Raw genomic sequence first — 26,878 nt, 5'->3', positions numbered from 1 at the left:
TCACGGAGGGGTTTCAGCAATTTGCAGACCAGCTCCGCATTAATGTTTCCATGAGATAGGGAAATCTTGATAGATGAAGCCATTACATGATTATACTTGCTTCTTATAGATAGGGCAAAGTTCCTAAAAAGTGCTCAACCTATTGCATTTTTCACTTATTGGTTTCGATGAGGTTCTCCATAAAAAGTTTTGCAAAATAAAAAAAAATAAATCACCCGAAACAGGTGCTAGTGCAATGAGTCACACTATCCGAAGTTTTTCCAATCAAACATCTTTAAAAAGAGCAAAGACGAGATAAACATTTCAATTGTTCCAACCGAGTCCCAAGCCTTTTAACAATTTACCAATATAATTCATCCAGCCATTTTTTGCCAGAAATCGTTGACATGAATGCCAATTGTCCTACGTGACATGATTAATGTGGACGTATACTACTCTTTTTTTATTATTATGACTTTGGTATTTGTTTTATTACTTTTTCTGTTTTTCTTCTTTTCTTTTCCTTTTTTTTTTCTTTCCCATGTGCCGCCAATGGTTCGGCTACCACACGCATACCGATTCTTTCATCATAAGAGGTGCTACGTTCTTATGATCTTTCACCTTCGGATTAAAATGCAAATTATCCATGACTGTTTAGACTAAGATCTATTAAATGGCTAAAAATTTCTACCATTTCAAGTCAACGGTAAAAGATTATATGGGGGCGACACTTCCTATGGATCATAAACTCGAAAAAAAGAAAAAAAGGAAAAGTGCATTAGCTCGAACTCAAAAGGCACATGACTTTTCTCTTGCTCTTTCTGGTTTTCTTTTACACATCAGCATCACATTAGGGCACAGGGTCAAACCTCTCTTTAAGTTTGAAAAAGTTCGAAGGACTGTCATATCAATAAAGTCACAATGTCCATCCTCATGTCGAAGGCCAGAAAAAAAAAATGCAGCATGCAATTCCATAGATTTGCCTCTTAACATGACAAGCCACATGAAATGACCATGGAGTTGTCACTACCAGATATCATCTTCCATCTTCACGACCACAGAATCCATACTTTGCAACATATAGGCTTCATCAGAGATAGGTAAATGATAGGACTTAATCAAATAATTCGTCCTAAATCAGCCTTTATAAATAAGATTTTAGCTATGCAGTGTGTGAAATTAAATCATCAACCTCAATTATCAGTTGTGCTTTGAAATGAACTGAGCAATTCCGTTTCTTCAATCTTGCAGCTAAACCGTGATTGCTTCTGAAGATCTACATCAAGTGGAGGGCAGAACTGATTACACGAGGAAATGAACATTTGGTTCACAGACAGAATGCAGAAGATAATGGGTTTTGAGGCTTTTTTTTATTAACAGTAACCTTATTGATGCAAATTCGAGTCGTATCTTGAGGAATCTGGCCACCATCTTTCTTTCAAACCTAAGCAATCAAAATAGCAAACGAGTACACAATGCAGAAAATAATGGGTTTTGAGGCATTCTTTTTTTATTAACAGTAACCTTTTTGATGCAAATTCGAGTCGTATCTTGAAGAATCTGGCCACCATCTTTCTTTCAAACCTAAGCAATCAAAGTAGGAAACGAGTACAGAATGCAGAAACAATGGGTTTTGAGGCAATTTTTAAACAGTAACCTTTGATGGAAATTCGAGTCATATCTTGAAGAATCTGGCCACCATCTTTCTTTCAAACCTAAGCAATCAAAATAGCAAGCGAGTGACAGCAATTTATGCAATTAGTTACAGAGTTAGAAAACTCCAGGAGGAACTAGCTATTACTGAAGTGGTACACTGCTTGAGGATCTGTCGGTTTCCGCCAATCCATCTGGTTCAGATACCTGAAAAACCTAACTGCACAAAAGAGACACTATCAGAACAACAATGGAATTGTCCCACCTTGAAGAATCAGCAGGTAGGCCGCACTTAATTAGAGAGGAACAGGAGAATTGATGAACCGAAACTTCAGCTTCTTTTCTTAGGGCTAGAACCCAAGTAACCCAATCTGTTAGCCAAGAGATCAACCTCTTCATCTTCACCTCCTTCACTAAACAAGTCCTCCCAGAATCCGTCATCGAGATCTTTATCCACGCCATCGGGCAGCGGCTCTATGTCGTCTAGTCCTTCCTCCACCTCTTGCCTCGCCTTGCCTAGCCCTTGCATCTCCAATGCTAGCGCTTCGAGCTCCGACACCTCAACCCCATAATCTCCGAACTCGAGTGGCTCGGCCTTAACAGAACTTTTCCCTTCGAGACCTAGTCTAGGTTCTGCCGCCTGAGAACAGCTCGGCCCTTGATCGATCGGCCGCTGCCTTTTCTTGGTCACTGCTTCTTCGAGCTCCTTCCTCCTCTCCTGCTGCAACAGTTGCTGCAGAAATGCCGGGTTTTGCATCGCTCTGGCCAAGAAAGCCATCATCTGTTTCTGCTTCATCTCGGTCCTTTGAAGCCTCTGCTCCATGGCTTGGAGATAGGCCCTAGTGTTCTGCTGCTGCTGTCGAAGTTTTACTAGCTCAAGCATCAAGACCTGCTTGTCGCGCTTCAGGCAATCAACTTCCCCATCTGGCCCGAAGTATCCAACTTCAACGCAAGGACCAACAGCTTGCTGCTGAGGAATTAAACTGGAAGGGGTCTTCCTTCTCTTGATGCTCTTGAGCAGATGCTTTTGCCCTCTTAGAAATCCTTCATTGGCGAACTCCCACCTATCTGGATCTACCTTCCTGAAGCCCTGCCAAATTGGGTTCCTCGGTTAGCTCCATTACATGAATCATTAGTTTCTAAAAACCACCAAAAATATCAAAAACCATCATCAGCAGCTTGAGGTAATTAATGAAATTCGCGCAACTTAAAGATCAAAAATTTCATTTTCGTCTTCAAGCTTATTTTGGCTAAGAAGTGGATGTCGCATTTTAACAGGAGGATGGAAAAGTAGATAGACACGGGTATAAGAAAACTATGAGGAAAATCAGCCAAAAAAGGAAAGGACAGAAAAAAACACACAGCCCGAAATAATCATTTTAGTATTGGTCCAATAGAGAAGTATCCTTTGTCCATTGGATTGAAGTGGACTCTTCCCACGCATCCAAACATTTAGAACATTCCAGAACATCGTTCCATGCCATAACTCCATAACCCGAAAATAAAAAAATAAGTAAAATACTAAAATCACCCACGGCCCAAGAAAAAAATCCTCCCTAAAAACGGAGAATGAAGCACAACGGAGATGAGATTGAATTCAAATCCTCAGATAAAAAGAAAATGCTCAGACGCATCAACGATTTCAGTTGCAAGAGAAAAATTCATATTTCTTTTTTGGGTCGAAAAGAGAAGAATTCATACTTCGAACCTTCGATTATCGGAAGAAATCAATCAGTCTTGAAAGCTGAAACTGCATTTCTACGATTCAGAGGAGGCGTCTGTACTTACGTAAGTGTTGAGTTGCCTGACGAAGCTAGAGAAGTTGTTGTGCTTGAAGTATCTGGGAAGGAGGTGCGTCGAGAAGGCATGAGGGTCCCACACGACGAAGCTGCCGCCGCCGGCGTGCCAGGAGACAACGTGATCAGTCGCCGGATCATCCACAATGTCATGGGTCTTCGTCAGAAAAGGCGGAGGTCCGATGTCGTGCAGGCCTTCCATCGGCTCCGGCGGATTAATCGCCGGCGCCTCTCCGGCCGATGAGCTCGACGAACCTGGGAACTCTTCCTTCACTGGATGCAGCGGATTCATTTTCATCGAGTTACCGATCGACCTCGAACGACTGACGGTCGAGGAAATCCTATGTTCGCTTATTAACTCCGGCAATTCAATGAAGTCGACTCCGATAAGCGGAGGCAAGCAGGATTCCCATCCAATCCACTGATTACCGCAAAAATCCGAAGCAACTAGCTCGATGAACACGAAGAAATCGGAAGCACGAATCAGAAATTCCTTCCGATTATCAACTTACTGCGTGCGAAGGCAGTTGACTTGGACCAACATTGCAATGCAGGATGGCGCAGGAAGCTGAAGAAAACTCGGCTTCGCGACAAAACAGGGCAACGAAGACCAGAGCCGAACTCAATCGAAGAACTCAACCACGATCGACGTTGAATCAACAGCAGGAGAGGAGACGAACGATCAAAATCGAAGAATCGCCATTACCCAAAACGAAGAAGAAGGTGAGACTTTTGGCTCGCGAACTGTACGGACACGCGTTGTACGCTGGTAGCTCTGTTTCGAGAAGACGGGCTTTCGAGCGGTTTTAGATTCTGAGAGAAGAAGCGTGAAGTTGGTCGATTGGCCTTTATATAGGGGGAGAAGATATTATTCGAATTTAACAATAAAATAAGACGCCCCCAGGAAGTTTCTTGGAACATATTTGATTTTTCCTTCTTCGTTTTTTTTTTTAGTAACCTTTATAATATTGAAGTGTGTTTTATACTTCCCTGTGCGGGCGGAGATCTAGGGAAGAGGCTCGACAAAGATTTCAAGGGGATAGCTCCCTCTGGACACTAGAGGGCTTTTACCATTTAAGTTCGGAATTTTTCATTAGTAGTTTGGATTTTAGTTCATGAATAACTACTTATATATATACTCTTTTTTACTTATAATTGAGTGATGTAACGAAATGTGCGATGTGCTAATTATAGTGGAAAATTATAGTGGAATTCTCTATTGGACGTAACTCTAGTTTAAGGATCAACCCGAATAAAATGTCGTGTTTCGATTTCTCTTTCTCGCTTTACGTTTTTTTTTAATTTGATTTTGCGTCGAATATTAACAAATACAAAACATGATCAATTTTAAAATTAGTATCATAATCCAAACCATTTGACTCGGTATTTTCTCAACGAAAGATTGAAACTGGTTCACAAAATACATGAGTAAATTGGGCCAAAATTTAAATAATAAACATAGATACACATCAATTGCATAAATACCCTGTTTAACCGACCGATCCATTTATATTTGAGCATTGTTTGCAAAACTACCTCAGCAGTATTAATTCGAGGATTTTGGTCAAGGAAATCATGTAGCGTCACTTATTGAATGATCGATCGAGAAAACATTCAAATTTGAAGCATCGATTGTTCTCGTGATATGTTCCAAAGTGAAATATTATTTTAATAAATGCTCTCGGCGCAAGTTGGCAACTTGGCACGACCATTATTTTTTTATTAGCATTTGGGTCGGATGGTTCTAGATATTATTGGGGTGGGTATGTGGCCTTTTTTTTTTTATTGTGGGAAAGCTGTCGCGTTAGGCGAGGTGGTCCAAGAGAGAAGGTTCTGGAACATCCGGGGGTAGAAATGGAAACTGGGGAGATGTGGTGCGGGGGTAAATGCGTCTCAACAGGTGGCTTTGGTGTCCAGCTGCTGATTTTGGAGGGTTCTGATTGGTCGAGGAATAGTGCCCACTTTGAGGTGGGGGCCACCGGATTGGGATCGGTTCTAGGAATGCGAACGCGAATGAAGATTTTGTTATGACGGGGGGAAATATTTGGAAGTTCGCAAAAAAAAAAAAAATTCTTAAGAATTTGTGGATAACATTCTCAAGTATTTTCATGTGTCGTGAACTCAATTGTTGTGTGATCTTTCTTTTTCCTTTTTCCGCGAACAATACTAGCTAAAATCAAATAAAATATGAATTTATAGAATATGTCGAACTGCGTTATTGATAATAATACTCAATAAAAAGCACACGGGGATTTTTGGGTGCGGGAAAAATTGACATTCGAAAGAGATTGCAAATTTGCTTTATTATTAGCTATCCAAATTCTTAACAAGTGAAAAGAATATTGGGCATTATGAGCCACGAGAACAATCCAACGATGACGACTATGCACCACGACTTGGCGAATCGGCGGATCGACACATAATATCGTTTTGACATGGCTCGTAATTTTGATCTCTTTCGTGTTTTATGGGGCAATCCTTTGGACAAGATGACAAATTTAGTGCGGACAACATATTGCAAATAGGTCTTGTGATCGATTTGTTCGGACACTTGTTATTACGATAGACGTGTTTCTCTTCCCAAGACGGATTATGTCAAGGTGAGTGTAATTGGAAAAGATTAATTTTCATTATTTGATAAATTGACATATGCAAGGTGTTAAAAATGTTGACAAATTAAAGAACAACGAAGTAAGTTACCAAATCGGATTTTTAAGAGTAGTGGAGAGATTCTTTTTGGACTTTTCATGCAATGGAAAGATTCTTTTTCTGTTTTTTTTAAAAGGTGGAACGAGAGGATTAACAATGTGGTGACTGCTGTGTATTTTGATCCGATGGCGACACGTGGATTAATACTTTAATCCCAAAGAAGATAAAGTGATTGTAACTCCATTTTTTCGTGATTTAACATGAGCAGGACAAGTGGCTCTCCTCGTGCTTCGCGCTCAAAAGTTGCGATGCTGCGTAAGACCCTATCACCCTAAATCTGTTCTTATCAAATTGAAAGTTAAAATATAGTACAAAGTACTTTTTTTTTTTAGCAAATAGTACAAAGTACTTGATTCATTATATTAAAAAACTGACTCGTAAACTAATTAATTATGTAAGCACAGGTGGCGACACGTAAGCGAAAGGTGGGAGAGCGTGTACAATATCCTTGATATAATTAAGGATCACGCTTCTACATCATTTTGAAACGTATTGAAATTTTATTGATATTGATATATTTGACCAGTCATCCGATATTTACGTGGTATGCACGCCGAACAAATCACTCATGTGATAATTCCTTTAGGTTTTTTTTACGTATATACTGAAATTATAATTGCCTGTTTTCTATTGCAATGTCAATAATAATGGAGGTGATGATGGTTTTAATTTCAATTGGGAATCGAAGAGATGAAGAAAAATAGAGGATAAAACTAGAGGAAAAGTAGGAAGCTGGATTTTCAAAGAGAGGGAAAAAAAAAGGGGGAGAAAGAGCAGGAAGTTTCGCCTGGACTACTTTGACTGACTCGTGAAAGAATCTGGTAAGAAAGCTAGCTACAAACACACATGTCACTAATTTAAAGGTGAATGCGTGAGGTTTTTTTTTTACACCGACAGTAAATTGGGCGATAAACTAAAAACTAACGTATTGAGGTGTGTATTTCTCATAATAAATTGTTTCTGCGAAATATCGAGATTTGTTACCTAAATAAACAAACTAAAATATGGAAAAAATACATTGATCAGGTAACCCGACCTTTTAAAGAGTTGCAAAGGGATATGCTCATATCACTTGTGAGTAGTGAAAAGGAAAAACACTTACAAGACAAAGAACCGAACCTTGTATCATCATATTTATCAAATATTATGAAAATATCGTGAGGCTCAAGTGAGACTCGCGTGATTAGATGTAATTAATAAAGTTTATGAGGACTCAGGCCCGAACAAATCTCATCCTGAAAAAACATAGGGAAAATGACACAATAATGCCTAAATTTTGGTTCAATGTGAAACGTCGTTCGTGATCTTTTAATTTATTCAATTTGGCATCCGAGCTAATTATTCGATAAAGTATTTTTGTTTGCTCAAATGACAAATGAGACATTATTTAATGACGTGAATTATCATATTTTGAGTTAGATTTTTAAAACAATGATGCCAACATGTGTACTTTTTTTCAATCTTTTTAGAAAAGGAAAAAAATAGGGTGTTAACACATCCATTGTTCCGGAAAAAAAAAAAAACATATCCATTGTTATTTCATGATATGGATTATTTTATTGTAATTCGAGATAAATATCTTACTTGGATAATTCTCGTATATTTTTTTATCCACCATTCCAACCGAATGGATTGGGAGCTACGTCGGCAGATTCCATCCACTCGAATTAACGGAAAGATGACATTGAATATTTTCATATAGTTTATGGACTAAATTGAACATTTATTATTATTTTATGGATCACGTTGAATAAATTAAAAAGTCCGGAGATGATATTGCACTTTGAAGTAAGGTTCAATAGTAAAATGTCTTTTTTCCCAACGAAGAAGAAGAGGAGTATGTGGAAATTGATAGAAGACGGACATGGGGCGTGAAGCCTTTGCATGGCAATAGTGAAATTAGACCAACACCATTACAGCCATTGATTGCATGGGTTCCAAATTTTTTTTTTTTTTCGTGAGAATAGGCTTTTAAAAGTGAGAGGTACAGTTATGAACTCATGATTGCAAGGGCCTGTTACCGGGCTTAAGAATTCTTAATCGGGCTTATATATACAGATTGGGCCTGAATGTCCTCGAAGCGGGCTCAAATTTTTCCATTCAACATGGGCGGGCTTGAACGGCCTAGCTGCCCGACATCAGCGGCACGTTATAACGCTACCGTCTCACGTTTCTTTCTGCAAATTCTCCACGTCAATTCGACTGCCTCCATGGCGGGAACACAGCGATCCTCGAGCGATTCGTTCTCTCTCTAGGTCAATAACACAGCCCTCCGTTCGAAGACAATGCGTGGCAAACTGAAGCTCTACGTGGCGTTGCTGTTCCTCCTCGTGTCGGTGACCTGGCGTTCGCGCGGGGAATCGTCGACGTGCTTGATGGTTTACAAGGAAGGCGGAGCGCCGGCCGTCTTCCAGTCCCCAAAGTGCCCCCGCTGGAGGCTTTCAGACCACGCTTCCTCCCGTCCACGCGCCACCGTTACCACGCGCTGCCATGTCGCGATGCTTCAGGGCCGTCGGAAGTATCAGGAGGATCGAGCCTTCTGCGCTCTCGATGTGCGCGTTCCTTTCCCCGGTAAGAAAGCCTATATGTCACTTCTCTTTGATCTCAGTCTTGCAGTTCTTCCTAATGTGGGTGTATGCAAGCTTCTCGTAACCTAAGGAAATTCACTTGTAAGGACTCAAACTGGTAGGAAAAGACTAGTAAGAGGCATATAGCTACCGTATTACAGAACAAGCGACATCTATTACGATTGCCTTCTTTACATGTGGATCGAAGTATTTCCGTAAAGGGGCATGGGATTCTCCATGTGTGGATGTTGTCTTTTGCGAGGTTGAGCTGGTGAACGGTTTCCTTAATGTCGAACTTAGATGTGAGATGGTTTCCAGACTTGCCCAATACCAATCGGCACTAAGCATATGAATTCTCAAGTAATGAACTGGCTCGATTTTAGGTCTTAAGGGCCTGAGACGATGAGCTGCTACTTACCAAAATTGGAGCAATATGTACTCTTTTTCTCCTGTACTTTACGCAGATGCAATCGTGAGCCAGCTTGCAATCTTTACACTAAGTTCAATTCCTTAGTCTAATTGGTTGGGACCGAGTAAAATTGCAATTCACGAGAACTTATGGTCTGACCTTTAGATATGCCGAGAGTCTCATTTGATACATAGGACAATTGATAGAGGAGAATTATGTAATTTTAGCGGAACTTTGGAAAAGGAAAATTGAAATCAATGTCGGGGTGACGATTCCTGGATCAATTGCCTTTATAATATTAATTACAGTATAGAGTAATGAAAGCGCCTATCAAGGTACTTCTGAAAAACGAAAAATCAAGGTCCTATTTCTGGTGTTTCTTCTGTTATCCTTCATGCCAGATAGTTGGTTTTTTTTGGTGGAGTTGACTCCTAGTTATAAATTACTACTGAGATGTTCTTTGGATAGTTATTTTTTTTTTTCATAAGCCATATTCACTGTCCCAGGCCTTAAATCATGAAACAGGCCAAGGTTCTACATTAATGCTGGCTGATCAGTGTGAGGTTGAGTACCATTATAATTAGGGCAGATGGGGATGCTGCACTCTTTTTTCGTAGTTGTTTTTTCTCTGGATATAATTTCTACAATGAGTTTTGTGAAATCCTCTAGACTGGGGGTAAATTTCTGAGGCTTTCGTCCATCTTTAATAGACATATTGGTGTTAACAATGTCTAACGTCCTCTAAATGGAGATAATTACGTGCATGCATTAATAGATGGAGTTGCAGGATTTAGTTGAACCACTACGGAGCATGGGGTAATCAGCTGTGAACTTGATTAAATATTGTTTCTATAGATTGCTTCTTTGACATACAGAATACAATTCATTGATGAAACAGGTAAATCAGGGCTTGAGGAGGCTACTGTTGGAATCATAGCAGTCTTTGACGGACACAATGGAGCAGAAGCTAGTGAGATGGCTTCAAAGCTTTTATTTGAATACTTTCTTTTGCATACTTATTTTCTTTTGGATTCAACGTATTCCATTGCGTTGAAGAAGTTTGCTGGAAGATTGGTGGAGATGGGAGAGCCGGAGGTGGCTTTTCAAGTTCTCAATTGGGCTGCAGAGTTAAGTCAGCAAGAGCCAGATCTTTTCAGGTGGCTTTATTTATTCATGAAATCATTGATCTAATTTAGAAGGAAAAATGAATATAGGTAGAGTGAGGAAAGCTTTTGAATTGATGCATCTCCAAGCTTTTTTAGGTATTCTTGAGATGATTTGGACAAATACTCATGGCATTGGAATGACCATGTGGACCTAGAATGTGACATCTGTTTAAAAACTTAATCATTCGGCTGAGCTTCCGGTGCAACGAATTTAAGAGACCCTTGTTGCATGGGCTGTTGTGTGCCATCTGGAAAGATACTTGACTACTTAATGCCTTAGTCCGAAATGGGCCTAGGAAGCCTTGCAACAGCTTGTTGAATGCATAAAACCACAAATTATATGTATAGAAGTTTTCAAGCCCGGAATTGAAGGAGAGCACTCGGGCTTATCCACCTTCAAATTGGGGCTAGGCAAGTTTTATTTCGGCCAACCAGATGAGTGATGGGATTCAGTTTGGCTGCTTGCGGAAGCTCATTTCAGATCATGGTTGGACTTTTAAGGATTTGTGGAATCTCTAGAACACTATTCTTAGTTGTGACTTTTGACATTATGGGTGAACTATGTGTTGAGTTAGTGTTGTCAGATATCTTAATGTAGTTTATTCCATATCAAGAGTGGTATATGAAACAGTCCCAATCATCTATATACGATGACAATCATTTACTACTGAACTGAGTTAATGAGATAGAATAAAAGAAAGAAGATGCTAGGTGTCATACTAGCAAAGAACAGTGGAAGAACCTATTTTTCAAAAGCAGCAGAAGCAAATATAACATTTTGCGTCTTTATCAAGTTTTCCAATTTTTCTGATTTGGCAGTTCGATCTGTGATTTAGTTTCTCTTATTCTTATTAACAGCTGCTCTAGTGATTCAATTGTGAATCCATTCACATTTGAAAAAATTACTTCTTTAAAGGCTTACTATTTGCTTGAGGCATGAATGTCTGCTAATGTCTAGTGGGATAATTTACTGCGGTTTCCTTTATCATTTCCATTTCGGAAACACGTTGATTATACGAAAATACTTCTCGACAATTGATTGATCTGGATGCACTGTAGATATCATAATTTATTCTCCGATTGATTTGCAGTTGTGGAACTTTTTAAGATCCTCGCGAGCATCTTATCTCAATATAAGAATACAGTATCTAGATTTGTGGATCATGGTATAGGACTGTAGATACCATTCATTTCTTCTTCTGATATGCGGTTGGGAAGGCATCTCCCATGGCACACTAGCTATTTGGTTTGTATCCTGAAGTTCATCACGATGGCATTCTAATAGGAAGACCATGCAGATCATGCTGTATATAACATTATTTTTATGGATTTTTGGAGCTAGAAGTATGTTTCAAATAAAATGTTTTCAATAGTGCGTTGTGTGGTCTTTTAGCTGAAAACAGATTACTCCTGTGCAGTGAAACAATCAAACGTGGATGCTAATTAAGCAATCTCATCCCCGTTAAGTTCCACAAAATGAAGCGACCATCCGACAGAACTCTTTCGATGTACTTGATAGAGTAATATGCGGTAGGATCCCTGTATGAATTGATCGAGGGATAAGGACATAAAGCACTTGCTTAGCAGCATTCACAACCCTAGCATCGTGACTCTTTTTTATTTTTTTCCTCCTTACTCGGGCAAGATTTAGTGGCCAGAGGTTTTTGCCCCACAACTTGTTCCATTCCCTCCCTAAATGCCATTAATGCAATGACCGGCTATGTTGTAACTCCGAGCCTTTGAGGACTTATATGTGACAATATGTGAGGTATGTAAGTTAAAGTTTATCATACGCAGTTTTGCTCATCTTATTGCATTCTTTACATGGAATAAGCAATGGAATGCCATCAACAGTTGTGTGTTGACGAATTCTTTTGATCCTGAAAGCCGTTAAGTAATCAATGTTTTCACTGTTCCTTATTGCTCTGCGGTAAATATTTCGTTCGTTTGAATAAAGCAAAACACTCTGGTGTCCTAGTATCTCAAAACTCTTTCTTCTGTCTTTGACTCTGGCTTTCCATGCTTTGACAGATTTAAGGTCTTGTCACCAATGGGCATTGATAATTATGCTACTCACTTGGATGTTTTGAAAGAAGCACTGTTGAGGGCAATTCGGGATATTGATGCAAAATTTTCTAAGGCATGTCTTTCGAATGGTTTGCATGTTATCAGTTTTTTTCTGAATCATTTTTGGGTCTACTCTGACGCCAATTTGGTTGAATTATGAAGGAAGCATCCAAATATAATCTTGGCTCTGGATCCACAGCCACGGTTGTTCTAACGGTAGATGGCCAATTTTTAGTTGCCAATGTTGGGGACTCTAAGGCTTTTTTGTGCTCTGAAAAATTTCAATCCCCTGCAGATGCACGAGGTGATTTTATGCTTTCATATGCTATCGCATCTTGAGCAATTGTGTGTTCGGTTATTCATGGATTCTCTGCCTGTATGCAACATATACTGTAGTTAACTTATTATTTTAAAAATCACCTAACCAATGGGCTTTTTGCAGCTACTTTCTTGAGGTTATACAAGCAGAAAAGACATGATGGGACTCCTTTGTCTTTAAAGGAAAGGGCAGACTTGAAGCTGAATACTTTGTATGGTCTGACCCATCTTTCTGTTCAAGAATTAACTCGTGACCATCATCCGGATAGGGATGACGAAAGGTCTCGAGTAGAAGCTGCCGGCGGTCAGGTTCTCGTAGGGGGCGGTGTCGCTCGTGTAAATGGCCAACTTGCTGTTTCACGAGCCATTGGTGATGTAAACTTTAAGAGGTAAGCTACTGTTGTATCACTCGTATTTGCCAGTTTTACCCTCCATTATATGTTAACATCAGAGAGGTTATACATAACTTATTTTCTAGTACTCTTACTCTCTAAACGTTGAAGTTTATTTGCTATGCATACAATGAATTGCAGTTCTGGTGTGATATCTGTACCGGAAGTTATGGATTGGCACTCTTTGACCTCCAACGACAGCTTTCTGGTAGCTGCATCTGATGGTGTGTTCGAAAAGCTGAGTCCACAGGACGTTTGTGATATATTGTGGGAAGCAAAAAGTGATGACACTGCAGGATCGGAGATATCTTCTCCATGTTCATACTTGTTAGCTGATTGTATAGTGAATACTGCCTTTGAGAAGGGTAGTATGGATAATATGGCTGCCATTGTTGTCCCTCTGCAGTCTACTGATTTATCTCAAAACCTGCAAAGTAGAAGTCTCGTTGAATGGCAACATATGCATTCAACTCTGGCAGGAGAAGTATGCATATGAGCAATCAGGTGATTCCCTGAGCTCACGAAGTGTTATTTTACTGCTCTCATGTGTGGTTTGCATGCTTACATAATTTCTTGAGATACCCAACCTGATAGTTCAAGGTTAGTCCATTTGTTCCAGTTTCAAATATGCTAGTGTTGCTTGCGAATTTTTATCTAGTGGGGCTCTGTAGAAAATGTAATTGGCAGTAGGTGATTGGCCTCCTCTGATGTCAGTTTACCCTCTCTTAAGTTGTACATATCATACTTGGCCATGATTCTGCCTGCCAGCGCCAGATCTTCTATTGAATGATGGCCTCAGAAATCTAGGAGCTTTCGGTAGTTAAGAGCATGAATAAAGCTTTTGAGCCAGCTCAATACAGGACCAGGTTTGTCGTCGAAGGCTTCACATGTTGTTGACACATAAATTTTGACTAAAATTTTCAATCATTAATTTGCATAAAAAATCAGGAATTATTTTTAGTTCATACAAAATTAATTAGCTCATCATTCGTTTTTAATTTTGTCATTCATGCATATCATTTGCATTTTAATTTGGACTGGCGGTGGACGGGTTTAAGTGATGGAGGTTCTGGGTTTAATCTGGTAAATTAAAACCCATACATTGGATGTATGGTCAAGTCCTTTGATCATTTATATGGTCAAAATTGTATTTTCGGATTAATGAATTACCCCAAATAAAACTATGCCCAAAGATAATTATCTTGCATATTTTAGGGTTTAAGTTTTCCTAATCCCTAAACTATTAAAGATAAATTATTTTAGGCATGAAAATCTACTTAAATATGCGGATTCTATCCTTGAATGCAAATCTAAGTTAACTTATTCTAAAATTCAATTAATTCGTAAGTTATGTAGTCGATTTAATTAGATTGTAACATCGCTCGTACAGTAGTTCAATTTAATTTGCATGTCATCTAGCTTAGTTTTGCATTTGCATCATGACATTGCATCATTTACCGTAGAATTCATATATGATATGCATTCGTAAAAAAAAAAAAAAAATAAAAAAGAAAGAAACACTGGATGTTGTAGCGCATGCTCCCTGAGTTTATTTGATTTCTGGATGTTCATTGATTGATTCCGCACCCGCATGATAATTTTCATTAGTGGCTTAGGTTAAAATCAATTAATGTTGCCCGACAAAAAAATTTTTTTCAATGAAATGGAATGGTACCGAAAGGGCGTTAGAGTAATCTAGCGTAATTAAATCTCTGGACTTTGAATCTCCGGTTCATAGAAGTAATTTAGCTCTCCCACTAATTTACTTAGGTTTTCTAATCGACTTATCAAAAACGATTAGATTAGTGGCGACTCCAATTCAAAAATTTTTGTATGTTAAATTGCGATTTGATATGGACTTAGGAGAGTCCGAGTTAGGTTAGTTAATTCATTTAATTAAGCTAATAATCCATTAGCCTAGAAATCTGATTTTTAGGTCGCGACACATGTTGCGTGCAGGGTGGGCAGAGATTCTGTTTGACATGCTTGTTATGTTGAATTAGAAATTTCCGCCTAAACTAGTGATGATTGATTGTTAGACTGAGTATTCTTCTTTCTGAAATTATTCCTCCTTTAAAGTGAGATAGTGTGAGGCGCTGATTTTACTGTTTAGTAGGACGGGCCAGTTGGACTGGGGGTGTAGCATTTTTTTATCTCTTATCCTTCACTTTTTTAGTTTTAGCCAGTTACAGATCTAGATTATATTTTTTCTCGGGTTTTCCTTTTGCACATAGCCATTTTAGTGTACTTCTGCTCGAGGATGCTACTCTTTTATTTATGCATGCTTGTCTTCATTGCTTCGAAGTGGTACTTATGCTTAATGGGATACATATTATGCTAGATAGAACTTCAACAAGTTGGGGGAATGCAGTTTTGGTCATTCTTTATCCTGTTCCACTATGTTTGGTAACTATTTCGGGAGGTGAGAAAATTGTGAAGAACATTATTTACCTTATAGTTGTCTGGAAGAATAGATGTTGGGTGAAGCAAATTTGGAGAAATGGATTTCTGTATGCTAAAGATGAAAAGTAAGAGGAAAGAGAGTTTTTTATGGAAAAATCACGTTTTTACCCTTTTATGTGAATTGTGAATATGAGCGAGCATGATCATAAAATTCTACTTAACACGAGAATCTCGGAATCATTATGTCGGTTGCATGCCATTAAGACTTTGATCGTAGATCAATTAGAACGTAATGGATTAACAGAGCAGGTTCTATCCTTGGGAGTGAATATAACCTAACAAGTTGAAGGAGAAAGATGGGTGAATCAATTTTTATGTGAATATAAATAAAAAAGGAAAAGGCAGATGTGATTTGATGTACCTTCTTTCTCCATCTATTCCATATTTCCAAACAAATTACGCTTGCCTATGGAACCTCTGGCTTGTGGTGCTCTTTTTACTTCCTTTCTCTCTTCCTTTCATCCACTGAAACCGACTCCACCCCCTCTTCCAAGAGCCCCCAAAAGGGGCGGTCTTTCATTTGTCTGCATGTAAAAAGAATTCATGCGTGTGCATTTTTAGCGAGCTGAATTGGGGTTAGCAAATGGGTTTTGGACCATTTCGACAGGTCTGGCCGACATGACCTAAATCACTGTATATTTAATCTTCTCTTTCCACTTTCAAAAAAAGAAGAAGAAATCTTCCTACTACATCGTTCTAGAACCTTTTGGGATAATGTGATTCTTTCGAAAAGTGCAATTATGTTTGAAGGAAAAAGAGCCTTTTGGGATAGTGTCATTCTTTTAAAAAGTGCAATTAAGTCTTAGTTTATTGTGTATGTTATTATTGAATTGCGTGACCCCAACGTTGTTTCTTGGAATGCGATCATTACTTCTAATTTTCGTTTTGGAGACTTGGAGCTTGCTATGGATATGTTTGATGCGATGCCTTTTCGGAATTCAACTTCGTATAATGCCATGCTTGCAGGGTACATGAACCCAGGACAGCTTGACCTTGCTATGGAGATGTTCTTTGCGGTGCCCTTGAAGCATGATGCATCTTGGAGTAACATGATTATTGGATTTGCACATAACGGTTGCTTTGACGAGGCTTTTAGTTTTAGATTTGTCAGGCATTTGCAGCGAATAGGAATGAGACCAAATGAGGAGGGTAGAGTAGATTTGGATCCCAATTTATGTTCAATGAATTCAGATGATGTAAATGAGGAAGGCACTGTTTCAAATGATGATGCAGTATCATCATTTGACATGGCATATTTACATGATCAAATAGCTATAAATCTAGAAAATAGTTAAGGATGTTTGCAATTTTTAAGGATTGTGAATTTCTTTTGTCGGGACATATGTTACCATGTTTATTATATTTGATCTGAAAGGTCTTCTAAATAAATCTATTTCAATTTGTTAATACATATCTTTAACATTGTTGTCGATATTTAATTTTGAAAAGTTACATACATACACATCAGACATCTTTTGGTGCGAGCTTTGCTAGTTGAAGTAGTAGTTCCAACAACTTTTCGCGCGAACTTTCCCTAGCAATTGATAAGAACACTCAAAAAAATCAATTCACAAAACTTTTGGTGCCAACTTCGTGCGAACTTTTCCAAGCAGCAAAGTTTAAAATTAAAAAGCTTAAATTAATCACCCAAGGGGACTTTTCAAATATTTTTTATCAAACGGCTTTTCTCTTAAAGTTTCTTCCTAAAGCACATTTTATCAGACAATCTTTGCATTTTCCCAAAGTCTTTTGAGCTAAACTACTTTGTATTTCCTCAAAATCCCTTGAAAAAATTGAACCAAACGCACTTTCAGTGTAAATCACTGATCTATGAAAGAATTTGATTAGAGAACTAGCTACAAACACACGTTACTAATCCAAAAGCGAATATGTGAGGATTTTTCTACATTGACGAGAAATAGAGTGGTTATGTAAAAGGTACCGCATCAACATGTATATTTCATCACAATAGTTTATGTTTGTGCGAAGTATCAAGGTTCGGCATGACGGTTGTGATAGCCAGTGATGTGAATTTGATCCCCTTTATGAACAGAGTTTGGAAGAGAGTAACCCTGACCTTTGGCTCAACGTGCAATGTCGTATCTGAAATTTTAATTTGTTCAATATGATATCTAATGACCAAAAAATAATAATATGGTATCTAAGTTATTGGTAATTATTCAATATAGTCCTTCTGTTTGCTCAAAGGATAAATCATACCTTATTTGATGACGTGGATTATTGTATGCTGAGTTAGATCTTAAAATGATGATGTCGACATGTTTATCTTTTTTCAATCATTTTGGAAAAGGAGAAAAAAATTAGGGCGTTAACGTATCCATTTTTTTTTTATGATGCAAAGTACTTAGTTGTAATTTGAGATAAATATCTTATTTGATGCAAAGTGCTTTGGTGACAGCACAAGTAGATTCTTAGGCATTACTGTCACCCCCGCATTGCCAACGGTCCCCGTTGTTTCTCCTTCATATCCGACCCAACTCACCCATTTGACACCTCTATCCATATCCAAAACCCTTATTCTGTACAATATGCTTCCTATGACTTCTCTCCTGCTTTCCCTCCCCTTTTCTCACTCACCATATAACAAGCCTACCGTGATCATCCTTTTTCTTTTTTACTCTCTCTCCTGTCCTCTCATAAACATTTCATTCAACACCTCAGAATTTTTGTGATTAGAAAGCTCAATATCAAGTTATCAACAATGTGCCTTTTTTACGAAGACGATGACATTTCCTTGATTTAATGAAATGATTTCTTGATATGAATAAAGAAAGCACGAAATTTCTTTATAAATCTCCATTATACTTCTGGCTATACAATTATTTTAAGGGGTATTTCGTTTTTTCATGCAGTTTTGAGCTCTTTTAATTAATTGCAATTCATGTGGGACGAAGAAGAGAAAAAAGGATAATAGGTTTTCTAATTGTTAAGATTCAGCGCACAATTACACGAAATAGAGCGTAAAAACGGAAAGAGAAATTGAGACACAACGTTTATCCCGATTCACTATTAAACTAGGGCAACATCCAACAAAAGATTCTATTATAATTAGCACCTCGCACCTTTTTGTTACAACCGTCAATTACAAGAGAAAGAGATAATATATAGCAGTAGTTATTCATGAGCCCAAATCCAAATTACTAATAAATATGGGCTTAAATTACAGAAGCCCTTTGGTGTGTTTTTCTATAGATAGAGAGTATGAATCACATCACAATATAATTAAATTGAAATATTTCTTACATTCTTGTTTCTCTCTTCCCGTTGTCGGGATTTTAGCGAAGGCCCATCTGTTGTATTAGAATACCTCTTGAGAAAATGACATTTCATCACTCAGGAGATATGTGCTTTGTACCTTTTATTAACCGCAACTAGTTATGCTTTTACATGCTATTGGTGGTATTCCAGTTAGGCTGCGCATGGTAACTATTACGTTTCGGAAAACTGATCCCGATTAAAATGACTTTTTTTCATTCTATTCCTGGATGAGTTTTAAAGAATTAGAACGCATTTAATAATTGCCCAAAATTTATGTTTCTGGAATAGAAACGTGTTTGATAACTGCACAAAATTTACGTTTCAAAAAACTATTTTTCTTCCTAATTTTTTTCATTTAAGTCAAATAACTATGTAGTTACTTTGTAAAATTTCATCCTAAATTGAAGACTAATTTCCAATGCACATTAAAATAATTTAAAATACATTTATTTTTTTTAGCATGTCATAAATGAAATACAAATTTTAATATATTATGTTTGAAGTTCGATTGAAGCATGGGACGGTTTCCATATTAAAAACTCATTTTTTTTAAATGTTGCATTGTCCAAAATACATACAACATAGCAGTTGAATAATCAAATTATCCACCGACAAAAAATAAATAAATTATCCTCCTTGATACAAAATACAAGTCCTTCACTATCATTTTGTAACTTCTTTCCTAAATCCAAGTGGGTGTTTAGCTTCAGCTTCACGTGTCGATGTTTACATTTTGTGACGTACGGCTACGAGTATATATGTTCTCATCCACATGTTGGATGCCATCATCTTCTGTGATATTTTTTGCGGAAGAGTGAAATTTATGAAATCTAGAAAATTTAGGCCCAAATTTATGAAAATGAGGTCAAACTAGCATAATATAAGCTTATTCTATTTTTAGGAATTTTCTAAATTTTTTGTGATTTTTTTAAAAAAATTCAATTTTTTTGAATTTTTATTAGGTTGAGAGAAAAATGACGAGAGAACCGAAAGGAAAAAGTGAGAGATGTAAGACTGCATTTTATTTTGTGATTCTCAAAAGTTATTCTTTTTTCTAGAACCAACTTTTTTTGGTTCCGGATTTTGCTCTAAAACTGATTTTGATTCTCTAAAACTGATTAAGGGGAACGAATTAGAATCAAATTTATTTGCATTACCAAACACAATTCTCATCCTTTTTTGTTCCCAAAATCAAAATCATAGAATGAGAATAAGAATGGTTGCCATGCATGCTTTTAGTTATTGTTCGTTGTTTGCTCTTGGTTCCATCCGGTCGACAATGACAATCTAAGCATTGCTGTAAATTTTTTGTGGCAGCCCAACTTAATGCGGAGTATCTCAGAGCACATGGATGCATATTATTTGCGAAGAATAATGATAAGGTATATGCATTTATGAAAAAATTCCAAATAAGGACATGAAATACTCTCATTTTTTAAATAAGGGCTCGAAGTGGATCTTATCTCAAAGAAAGGCCTGAAGCGCCCTCTTTTTGTCAAAAAAGGGCTTAAAATGTCCTCTTTGTTTCAAAGAAGGGCTTGCCGAAGGGCATTTTCGTCCTTGCATTTTTATTTTTGTCCTTTTTTTTTTTTGATTTGCTTTCTTTTTCTTTTTCTTTTTCTTTTTCTTCTCCCCTCCCCCGGCCATCGCCGGCCTTAGGCAGAGGTCGTCACCATCGGGCGGGGGTTGCCCTTGCTCGAGCCGGCCTCCGGCGACCCTCGCCGAAAAGCAAAACCATCAGAATTGATAGAGGAGTCGTCCTCTCACGTCTAGAAAGCCGCAAAGTTGCATCAGAAGAACCAACTTCGTTGCCCGCAATTTACCTCTCTAAAACAAAACTCTCAAAGCATAGGGCATTGTAATACCAGACCCAGCAATGAGTCGCCCTCCAGTGTTCATGGTGGGACTAGAACAAAAACCAACTCATCCCCCACCTTCAAAAATTGAGGGAAAAAAGAAGAAGTCAAGCAACCCTTCTCTTCAGAATCCACCCGAATCTCTACATTGGTGCTGCTCGGAGAAGAAGAGAGGTTTTACAGGCCCTGCGAAGCCTCAACTCAGTCCACGGCCCCCGCTAAACCATCGCCCAACGTTGAGAGTGGGGGTGAGCATGGTTCCAGGGTAGAACCGAGAACCCGGAACCGGAACCCGTAGGATCCGGTCCGGTTCCGGGTTCCAAGGTATGTAGGGTAGGTTCTAGGTTCCAAAAATTTAGGAACCTGTTCTAATGGGTAGGTTCCGGGTTCCACTACTTGGAACCTCGAACCCGGAACATGGACTCTAGATTTTAAAATAATTTTTTATATTTTTCTTAGTATATATTTTTGCATGATCCTACAATGTTCTATGGCGCCCGATGATGAGTATATAATCCGGAGTCAAACAAAATTTTAGGTTTCAGATTCCAAAAAATGATAAACGTGTTCTAATGTATTGGTTTCGGGTTCTAAATGTAATCCGTACAGAACCTAAAACCACTTACATCTACTTTCTCTTAGATGTTGTAGCATTCATTCTTATTTTGTTTAACTAAAAATGAAAAAATAAAAGAAATTGATAAGTTCTCGGATACCCTGGAACCGACCCTAGAACCTGTGACGGGGTAGGTTCCAGGTTCCAAGGTATGATGGATAGGTTCCAGGTTCCAAAAAAAGAGGAACTCGTGCGGACGGGTAGGTTCCGGGTTCCGGGTGGAACTCGTGAGGAACCTGGAATCGCTCACCCCTAGTTGAGAGGGGAAGACTCCTCTGTCAATTCGGATGGTTTTGCTGTCCGTCGAGGGCAACCCTTGCCCGAGGCCGGCCCAAGCGAGGACAACCCCCAACCAACGGCGGTGACCCATGCCTAAGGCCGTCGGTGGTAGGGGAAGGAACAAGAAGAAGAAAATAAAAATGTAAATAAAAAAGAAAAAAAAGTAAATCAGAAAAAAAAATTAAAAAGTAAGGCGAAAATGCCCTTCTGCGAGACACTTCTTTGAAACGGGCATTTCGGGCCATTATTTAAGAAAATAAATGCACTTCACGCCTCTATTTAAAACTTTTCCTGCATTTATTTCAGTCAAACATATCATGAGTGCTTTTAACTGTTAAAGATACCTTTTATTCTGTTTTAATTTAGCGTCGGACATGCTTTCCAATATATCTTTTTGTGATTTTCAGATAAGGAAATGGTACGTAACCTGCGTGCTTTGTTGCTCACCTGACTCGAAACTGATATTTTTAGTTTTACGCTGCTTTTGATTACCTGTCGAGGAGTTATCTCATAGTTTTGCACTGCTTTTGATGCCCTCACGCTCCCCATTGGAATGAAGCACAAAGGTGATGAGATCGAATTCAAAACCTCGCTTTAAAAAAAAATCCTGCTTAAACGCATCAAGGATTTCAGTTTCAAGAGAAAAATTCTTACTTCTAAACTTCATTCATGGGAAGAACTCAAATAAGTCTCGAGAGCTAAAACTGCATCTCTACAATGCTCAGAGGAGGCGTCTGTACTTACGTAAGTGTTGAGTTGCCTGACGAAGCTAGAGAAGTTGTCGCGCTTGAAGTATCCGGGAAGGAGGTGCGTCGAGAAGGCGTGAGGGTCCCACACGACGAAGCTGCTGCTGCCGGCGTGCCAGGAGACAATGTGATCAGTCGCCGGATCATCCACAATGTCGTAGATCTTCGTCAGAAAAGGCGGAGGTCCGACATCGTGCAGGCCTTCCATCGGCTCTGGCAGATTAATCACCAGCGCCTCTCCAGCAGACGAGCTCGACGACCCTGGAAACTCTTCCTTCGCTGGATGCAGGGGATTCATTTTCATCAAGTTACCGATCGACCTCGAACGACCGATGATTGAGAAATTCTATGTTCGCATAGGCAATTCACCGAAATTCATTCCGATAAGCGGAGGCAAGCAGGATTCCTATCAAATCCACTGATTACCGCAAAAATCCGAAGCAACTAGCTCGATGAACACGAAGAAATCGAAAGCACGAGTCAGAAATTCCGTTCGATTATCAACTTACTGCGTGCGAAGGCAGTTGAATCTGACCAACATTGCAATGCAGGATGGAGAAGGAAGCTGAAGAAAACTCGGTTTCGCGGCGAAACAGGGCAACGAAGACCAGAGCCGAACTCAATCGAAGAACTCAACCACGATCGATGTTGAATCAACCGGAGGAGAGGAGAGGAACGATCAAAATCGAAGAATCGCCATTAGCCAAGAAGGAGGAGGTCGACGATTTTGACACGCCGCGAGATTTTTGGTTCGCGAACTGTACGGACATGCGTTGTAACATTGGTTACTCTGTTTCGAGAAGACGGGCGCTCGAGCGGTTTGACATTCTGAGGGAAGAGAAGAGTGAAGTCGGCTGACTGGCCTTTAAATAGAGGGAGAAGATATTAATCGAATTTAACAATAAAATAAGATACCTCGTGGAAGTTTCTTAGAACAAATTTGGTTTTTTCATTTTTAGTAATATTTATTACAGAATATGTTTGATTTCAAAATTAGTATCATAATCCAAACCAATTGGCTCGGTATTTTTTTTAAGGGAATATTCCAATTAAGAGCCAAAGTACCCTCATTTTCTCAAATAAATACTTGAATTGCTCTATTTATTTCAAAGAAGAGTGTGACCAAGGGTTTTTTTGTCATTTACCTTTTTTTTTAAGTCTTTTCTCTTTCTCTTTTTCTTTTTCCCTTCATCCTCTTCATCCTCGCCGGTAGCTAGAGAGCTTGACGGCTTTGCCCTGCCCACGCCTGGCTTGGGGCCATTGAGGTGCCTCCCCAGGCGGCTTTCTCGCCTCATCGGCCACGAGGGACGGCCTCACCTAAGCCCTCACCGGCTACGGCAAGGTGACGCTCGTCCAAATCTGGCAAGGGCCAGCATTGCCTGTGGCAAACAAGGGCTTGCCTCGCCCAAACGAGCTCGGTCATATTTCACATTATGTACATGTTTGGGGTGGTGGTTGACATATGTGTTCTTTCCTTCTGTCAAATAAGTGCTCTTGGTGCTCGAAGAAATAGATATGTTGTTGAAGATTGAAGAGCATCTGAGGCTGAATCATCGTTGTTGAAGAAATATATATGTTGTTTGGAACTTTGATTGCCGAAATGTTTGATTGATTAAAAAAAATAATAGATCATTGTGTTAACATGTTATCTACGTTAAATGGGAGGGTTTGATTGCACAGATTGGGTGAATTTTCTCTGTTCCTTCAGCCCAGTTTTTAGAGTGCTATTTTCTCTGTGGGAGTTGTGGAGTTCGACTTTGGAGACTCGAACAAGAAGTTTGAGCACCATGGATGAATCTCACTAGGACGACGAGTTTGATCATTGAGTTGAAGCCTCGAGGATGACTCGAAAGCGACGAGGACGAGCATGCCTTGGAGAGGGAGCGGCCATGGCTTATGGGAAACACGCCCGGTGCCTTGCTAACGAGAATGAACTGCTCCGCATCTACGGCACCACCGTGGCGTGGGATCGAGCCTGTGCACGTCAGAGCACTACTGATCGTTCAGCGTGGGTTGGTGAAGAAGGAATTGAAAACAGGAAGAAGGTAGAACTTAGAAGAAGATGAGTGGAAGAAAAAGAGAAAGCAAAAATAAATAGAAAGCAAATGGAATGGAGGCGCCTCGACCGCCCTAGGCCAGGCGTGGGTAGGCGAAAGTTGCCCAGCTCTCGGCGGAGGCCGGTCACTGGCGAGGATGAAGAAGATGAAGGGGGAAAAACAAAGGAAAAACAGAAAGAAAAAAGAGAAAAAAAGTAAAAAAAAAGGTCAAATGACAAAAATGCCTTTGGTTAGGCCCCTTTTTGAAATAAGTAGGGCACTTCAGGATCTTATGTGAAACAATGTCCACTTCGAGCCATTATTTTAGAAAATAAGGGCACTTCGAGCCTTTATTTGAAATATTTCATTTTTTTTTTTAACAAAAGATTGAATCGGATTCGCAAAATACAAAATTAAACTAGGCTGAACTTAGATAATAAACACGGACACAATAATTATATAAGTACACCCAATCCGGTTATGTGTTAGCATCATTTACAAAACTATTGCGGTAGTATTAATTTGAGGATTTTGGTCAAAGAAATCATGTTGGGCTTGTTGAATGATGGAGCGAGAAAATATTCAAATTCAAAATATCGATTATTCTCGTGATATGCAAAATCGATTGTTCTAAGTTGGCAACTTGGCAGGACCATTATTTTTTCATTAGTATTTGGGTCGGATGGTTCTAGATATTGTTGGGGGTGGGCATGCCCTCTTTTTATTATGGGAATTTTTTTTTCCATGATTATCATAATGGGAAATTGCCGCGTTAGGCGAGGTGGTCCTAGGGTTCTGGAACATCCAGGGGTAGAAATGGAATCTGGGGAGGTGAGGTGCGGGGGTAAATGCGTCTTGACTGTTGGTTTTGGGCTTGCATAGTAACACTTCTACTTCTCAATTTATCTATCGGAAGTTAATCTAGTAGAGAAATCCGTTTGGTAAAAAAATTGACTTATGGTATAATTTTCTACTTCTGATAGGATTTTTCACTTATGATAGGATTTTTTTGCCAATTTTGAGAAGTAAAAAATTTTAACTTTTCGGCTCCAGAATCACTTCTTGGATCACATCCGCCGCCGTCGCCGACCGCCGCCGACCACCAACCGCCACCCGCCCCGCCCCCAGCCGCCGCGCCACCTGGAGCCGCCAACCGTCGTCACCCACCGACCATCGCCGACGACGACCGCTAGCCTCCACCGCCGGCCCGCCAACCGCCAATGATCGCTGTCAGCGGACCACCGCCGCCGAAGATTTTGTTAATAATGTTTCGAAAATAGAAATTTTCAATTGTTACTAAACGAATTTATCAGAAATCAATCTGGAGCAGAAATAGAAAAATCAACCTCTGCTTTTGAGAAGAAGTAGAGAAATCAACTTCCGATCAGAAGTTAATTTTTGACAGAGAAGTGTTACCACTCGAGCCGTTTATTGTCCCAGCCACTGATTTTGAAAGATTCTGAGTGGTCGGAGGTGTGACGTGATTGGATCGCTACTATGGAGGCGCACGCAATTGAATATGCCTTTTATTTTTTGTGCGAAGTTTCAAATATATACCCCCGTAATGGAAAGATTCATTTTCTAATACAAGAAAAGATAAAGTGATTTTGTAACTCTATTTTTTTTTCTTTTGTCATTAACATGAGCATGACAAGTGGCTCTCCTCGTGGGTACGCCGAAAAATTGCAAGCTTCGTAAGACCCTATCCCCCTGCATTTGTTCTTATCAAATTGGAAGTTAAAATATAGTACAAAGTACGTGATATATTATATTAAAAAGTTGGCTCATAAATTAATCAATTATGGAAGCACAGGTGGCGACACGTAAGCAGATGATGGGAGAACATGTACGTAATTCTTGATATAATTAAGGGCCATCATTCTACATCATTCTAGAACATATTAGAATTTTATTGATATCGATGTATTCTAGAATGTACTAGAATTTTATTAATACCGGTGTATTTGAATGTTTATGCAGTATGCACACTAAACAAATCACCCCTGTGATCGTTACTTTAGATTTTTTACGTATAAATTGAAATTATAATTATCTGTTGCAATGTCAATAACAATGGAGGTGATGATGATTTTCACTTCAATTGGGAACTGAAGAGACGAAAAGAATAGAGGATAAAGCTACTATGACTGACTTTGTGAGAGAATTTGGTTAGAAAACTTGCTACAAGCACACATGTCGCTAATTTTAAAGTGAATGTGAGGTTTCTTCCACACGGACAGTAGATCGAGCGATTACCCAAAAAGTACTGTACGGAGGCGTATATTTCTCGTAATAATTTGTCTCTGCGAAATGTGGAGATTCATTTCCTACATAAACAAACTAAAATATGGAAAGTATATTGATCGGGTAATCCGACTTGTGAGCAGTGCGAAAAGGAAAAACACTTATATGACAAAACACCGAATCTTGCATCACCATATTCATCAAATATTATCAGAATATCGAAAGGCTCTTTCGAGTGAGAATCATATGATTAGACGTAATTAATAAGGTTTATGAGGACTTAGGTTCTAGCAAGTCTCACCC

The 26,878-nt window shown here is 39.0% G+C and overlaps 3 protein-coding genes across 8 annotated transcripts in view; 2 read left to right on the top strand and 1 right to left on the bottom strand.

Annotated features, from left to right (window-relative positions):
* Positions 1-732: 732 nt before the first annotated feature.
* Positions 733-22,653, bottom strand: LOC115752004 (heat stress transcription factor A-6b). 5 transcript variants are annotated; one of them, XM_048282829.1, is made up of 4 exons: positions 22,594-22,653; positions 3,421-3,720; positions 1,504-2,722; positions 733-1,255 (listed from the first exon to the last, which is right to left on the bottom strand). In XM_048282829.1, exons 1-3 carry the CDS (start codon positions 22,597-22,599, stop codon positions 1,964-1,966), a joined length of 1,065 nt encoding a protein of 354 aa, XP_048138786.1. In that variant the 5' UTR covers positions 22,600-22,653; the 3' UTR covers positions 733-1,255; positions 1,504-1,963. The 5 variants fall into 5 exon arrangements, with proteins under 5 accessions (XP_048138786.1, XP_048138788.1, XP_030545886.1 ...); XM_048282831.1 differs by lacking the exon at positions 22,594-22,653 and having other exon boundaries at positions 1,364-1,563; positions 1,637-2,722; positions 3,421-4,150; XM_030690026.2 differs by lacking the exon at positions 22,594-22,653 and having other exon boundaries at positions 1,504-1,563; positions 1,637-2,722; positions 3,421-4,150.
* LOC125312546 (probable protein phosphatase 2C 51) lies at positions 8,422-16,853 on the top strand. Its single transcript, XM_048282828.1, has 7 exons — positions 8,422-8,708; positions 10,012-10,270; positions 12,311-12,419; positions 12,509-12,650; positions 12,789-13,053; positions 13,198-13,560; positions 16,486-16,853. The coding sequence occupies exons 1-6, from the start codon at positions 8,423-8,425 to the stop codon at positions 13,550-13,552; spliced, it is 1,416 nt and encodes a 471-aa protein (XP_048138785.1). The 5' UTR covers position 8,422; the 3' UTR covers positions 13,553-13,560; positions 16,486-16,853.
* The window catches only part of LOC115752001 (probable inactive protein kinase At3g63330), a 42,074-nt gene continuing 28,671 nt past the window's right edge, over positions 13,476-26,878 (top strand). For both annotated transcript variants that reach the window (XM_048282826.1, XM_030690021.2), the window contains exon 1: positions 13,476-13,560. The gene's annotated coding sequence lies outside the window, so the exon portion shown is untranslated. The remainder of the gene's footprint in view (positions 13,561-26,878) is intronic.

The sequence above is a fragment of the Rhodamnia argentea genome, chromosome 7 (assembly GCF_020921035.1).
Source record: "Rhodamnia argentea isolate NSW1041297 chromosome 7, ASM2092103v1, whole genome shotgun sequence".
In the NCBI taxonomy this organism is placed as follows: domain Eukaryota; kingdom Viridiplantae; phylum Streptophyta; class Magnoliopsida; order Myrtales; family Myrtaceae; genus Rhodamnia; species Rhodamnia argentea.
The sequence above is the reverse complement of the archived record's forward strand: the minus strand, read 5'-3'. Positions and strand labels throughout refer to the sequence as shown.

Coding starts and splice junctions, on each gene's coding strand:
- LOC125312546 (XM_048282828.1), top strand. CDS start 8,423: ATGCGTGGCAAACTGAAGCTCTACGTGGCGTTGCTGTTCCTCCTCGTG. Junction 8,709..10,011: donor TGTGCGCGTTCCTTTCCCCG/GTAAGAAAGCCT, acceptor TTGATGAAACAG/GTAAATCAGGGCTTGAGGAG. Junction 13,054..13,197: donor GGTGATGTAAACTTTAAGAG/GTAAGCTACTGT, acceptor AATGAATTGCAG/TTCTGGTGTGATATCTGTAC.
- LOC115752004 (XM_048282829.1), bottom strand. Junction 2,723..3,420: donor TCAGGCAACTCAACACTTAC/GTAAGTACAGAC, acceptor CCAATTTGGCAG/GGCTTCAGGAAGGTAGATCC.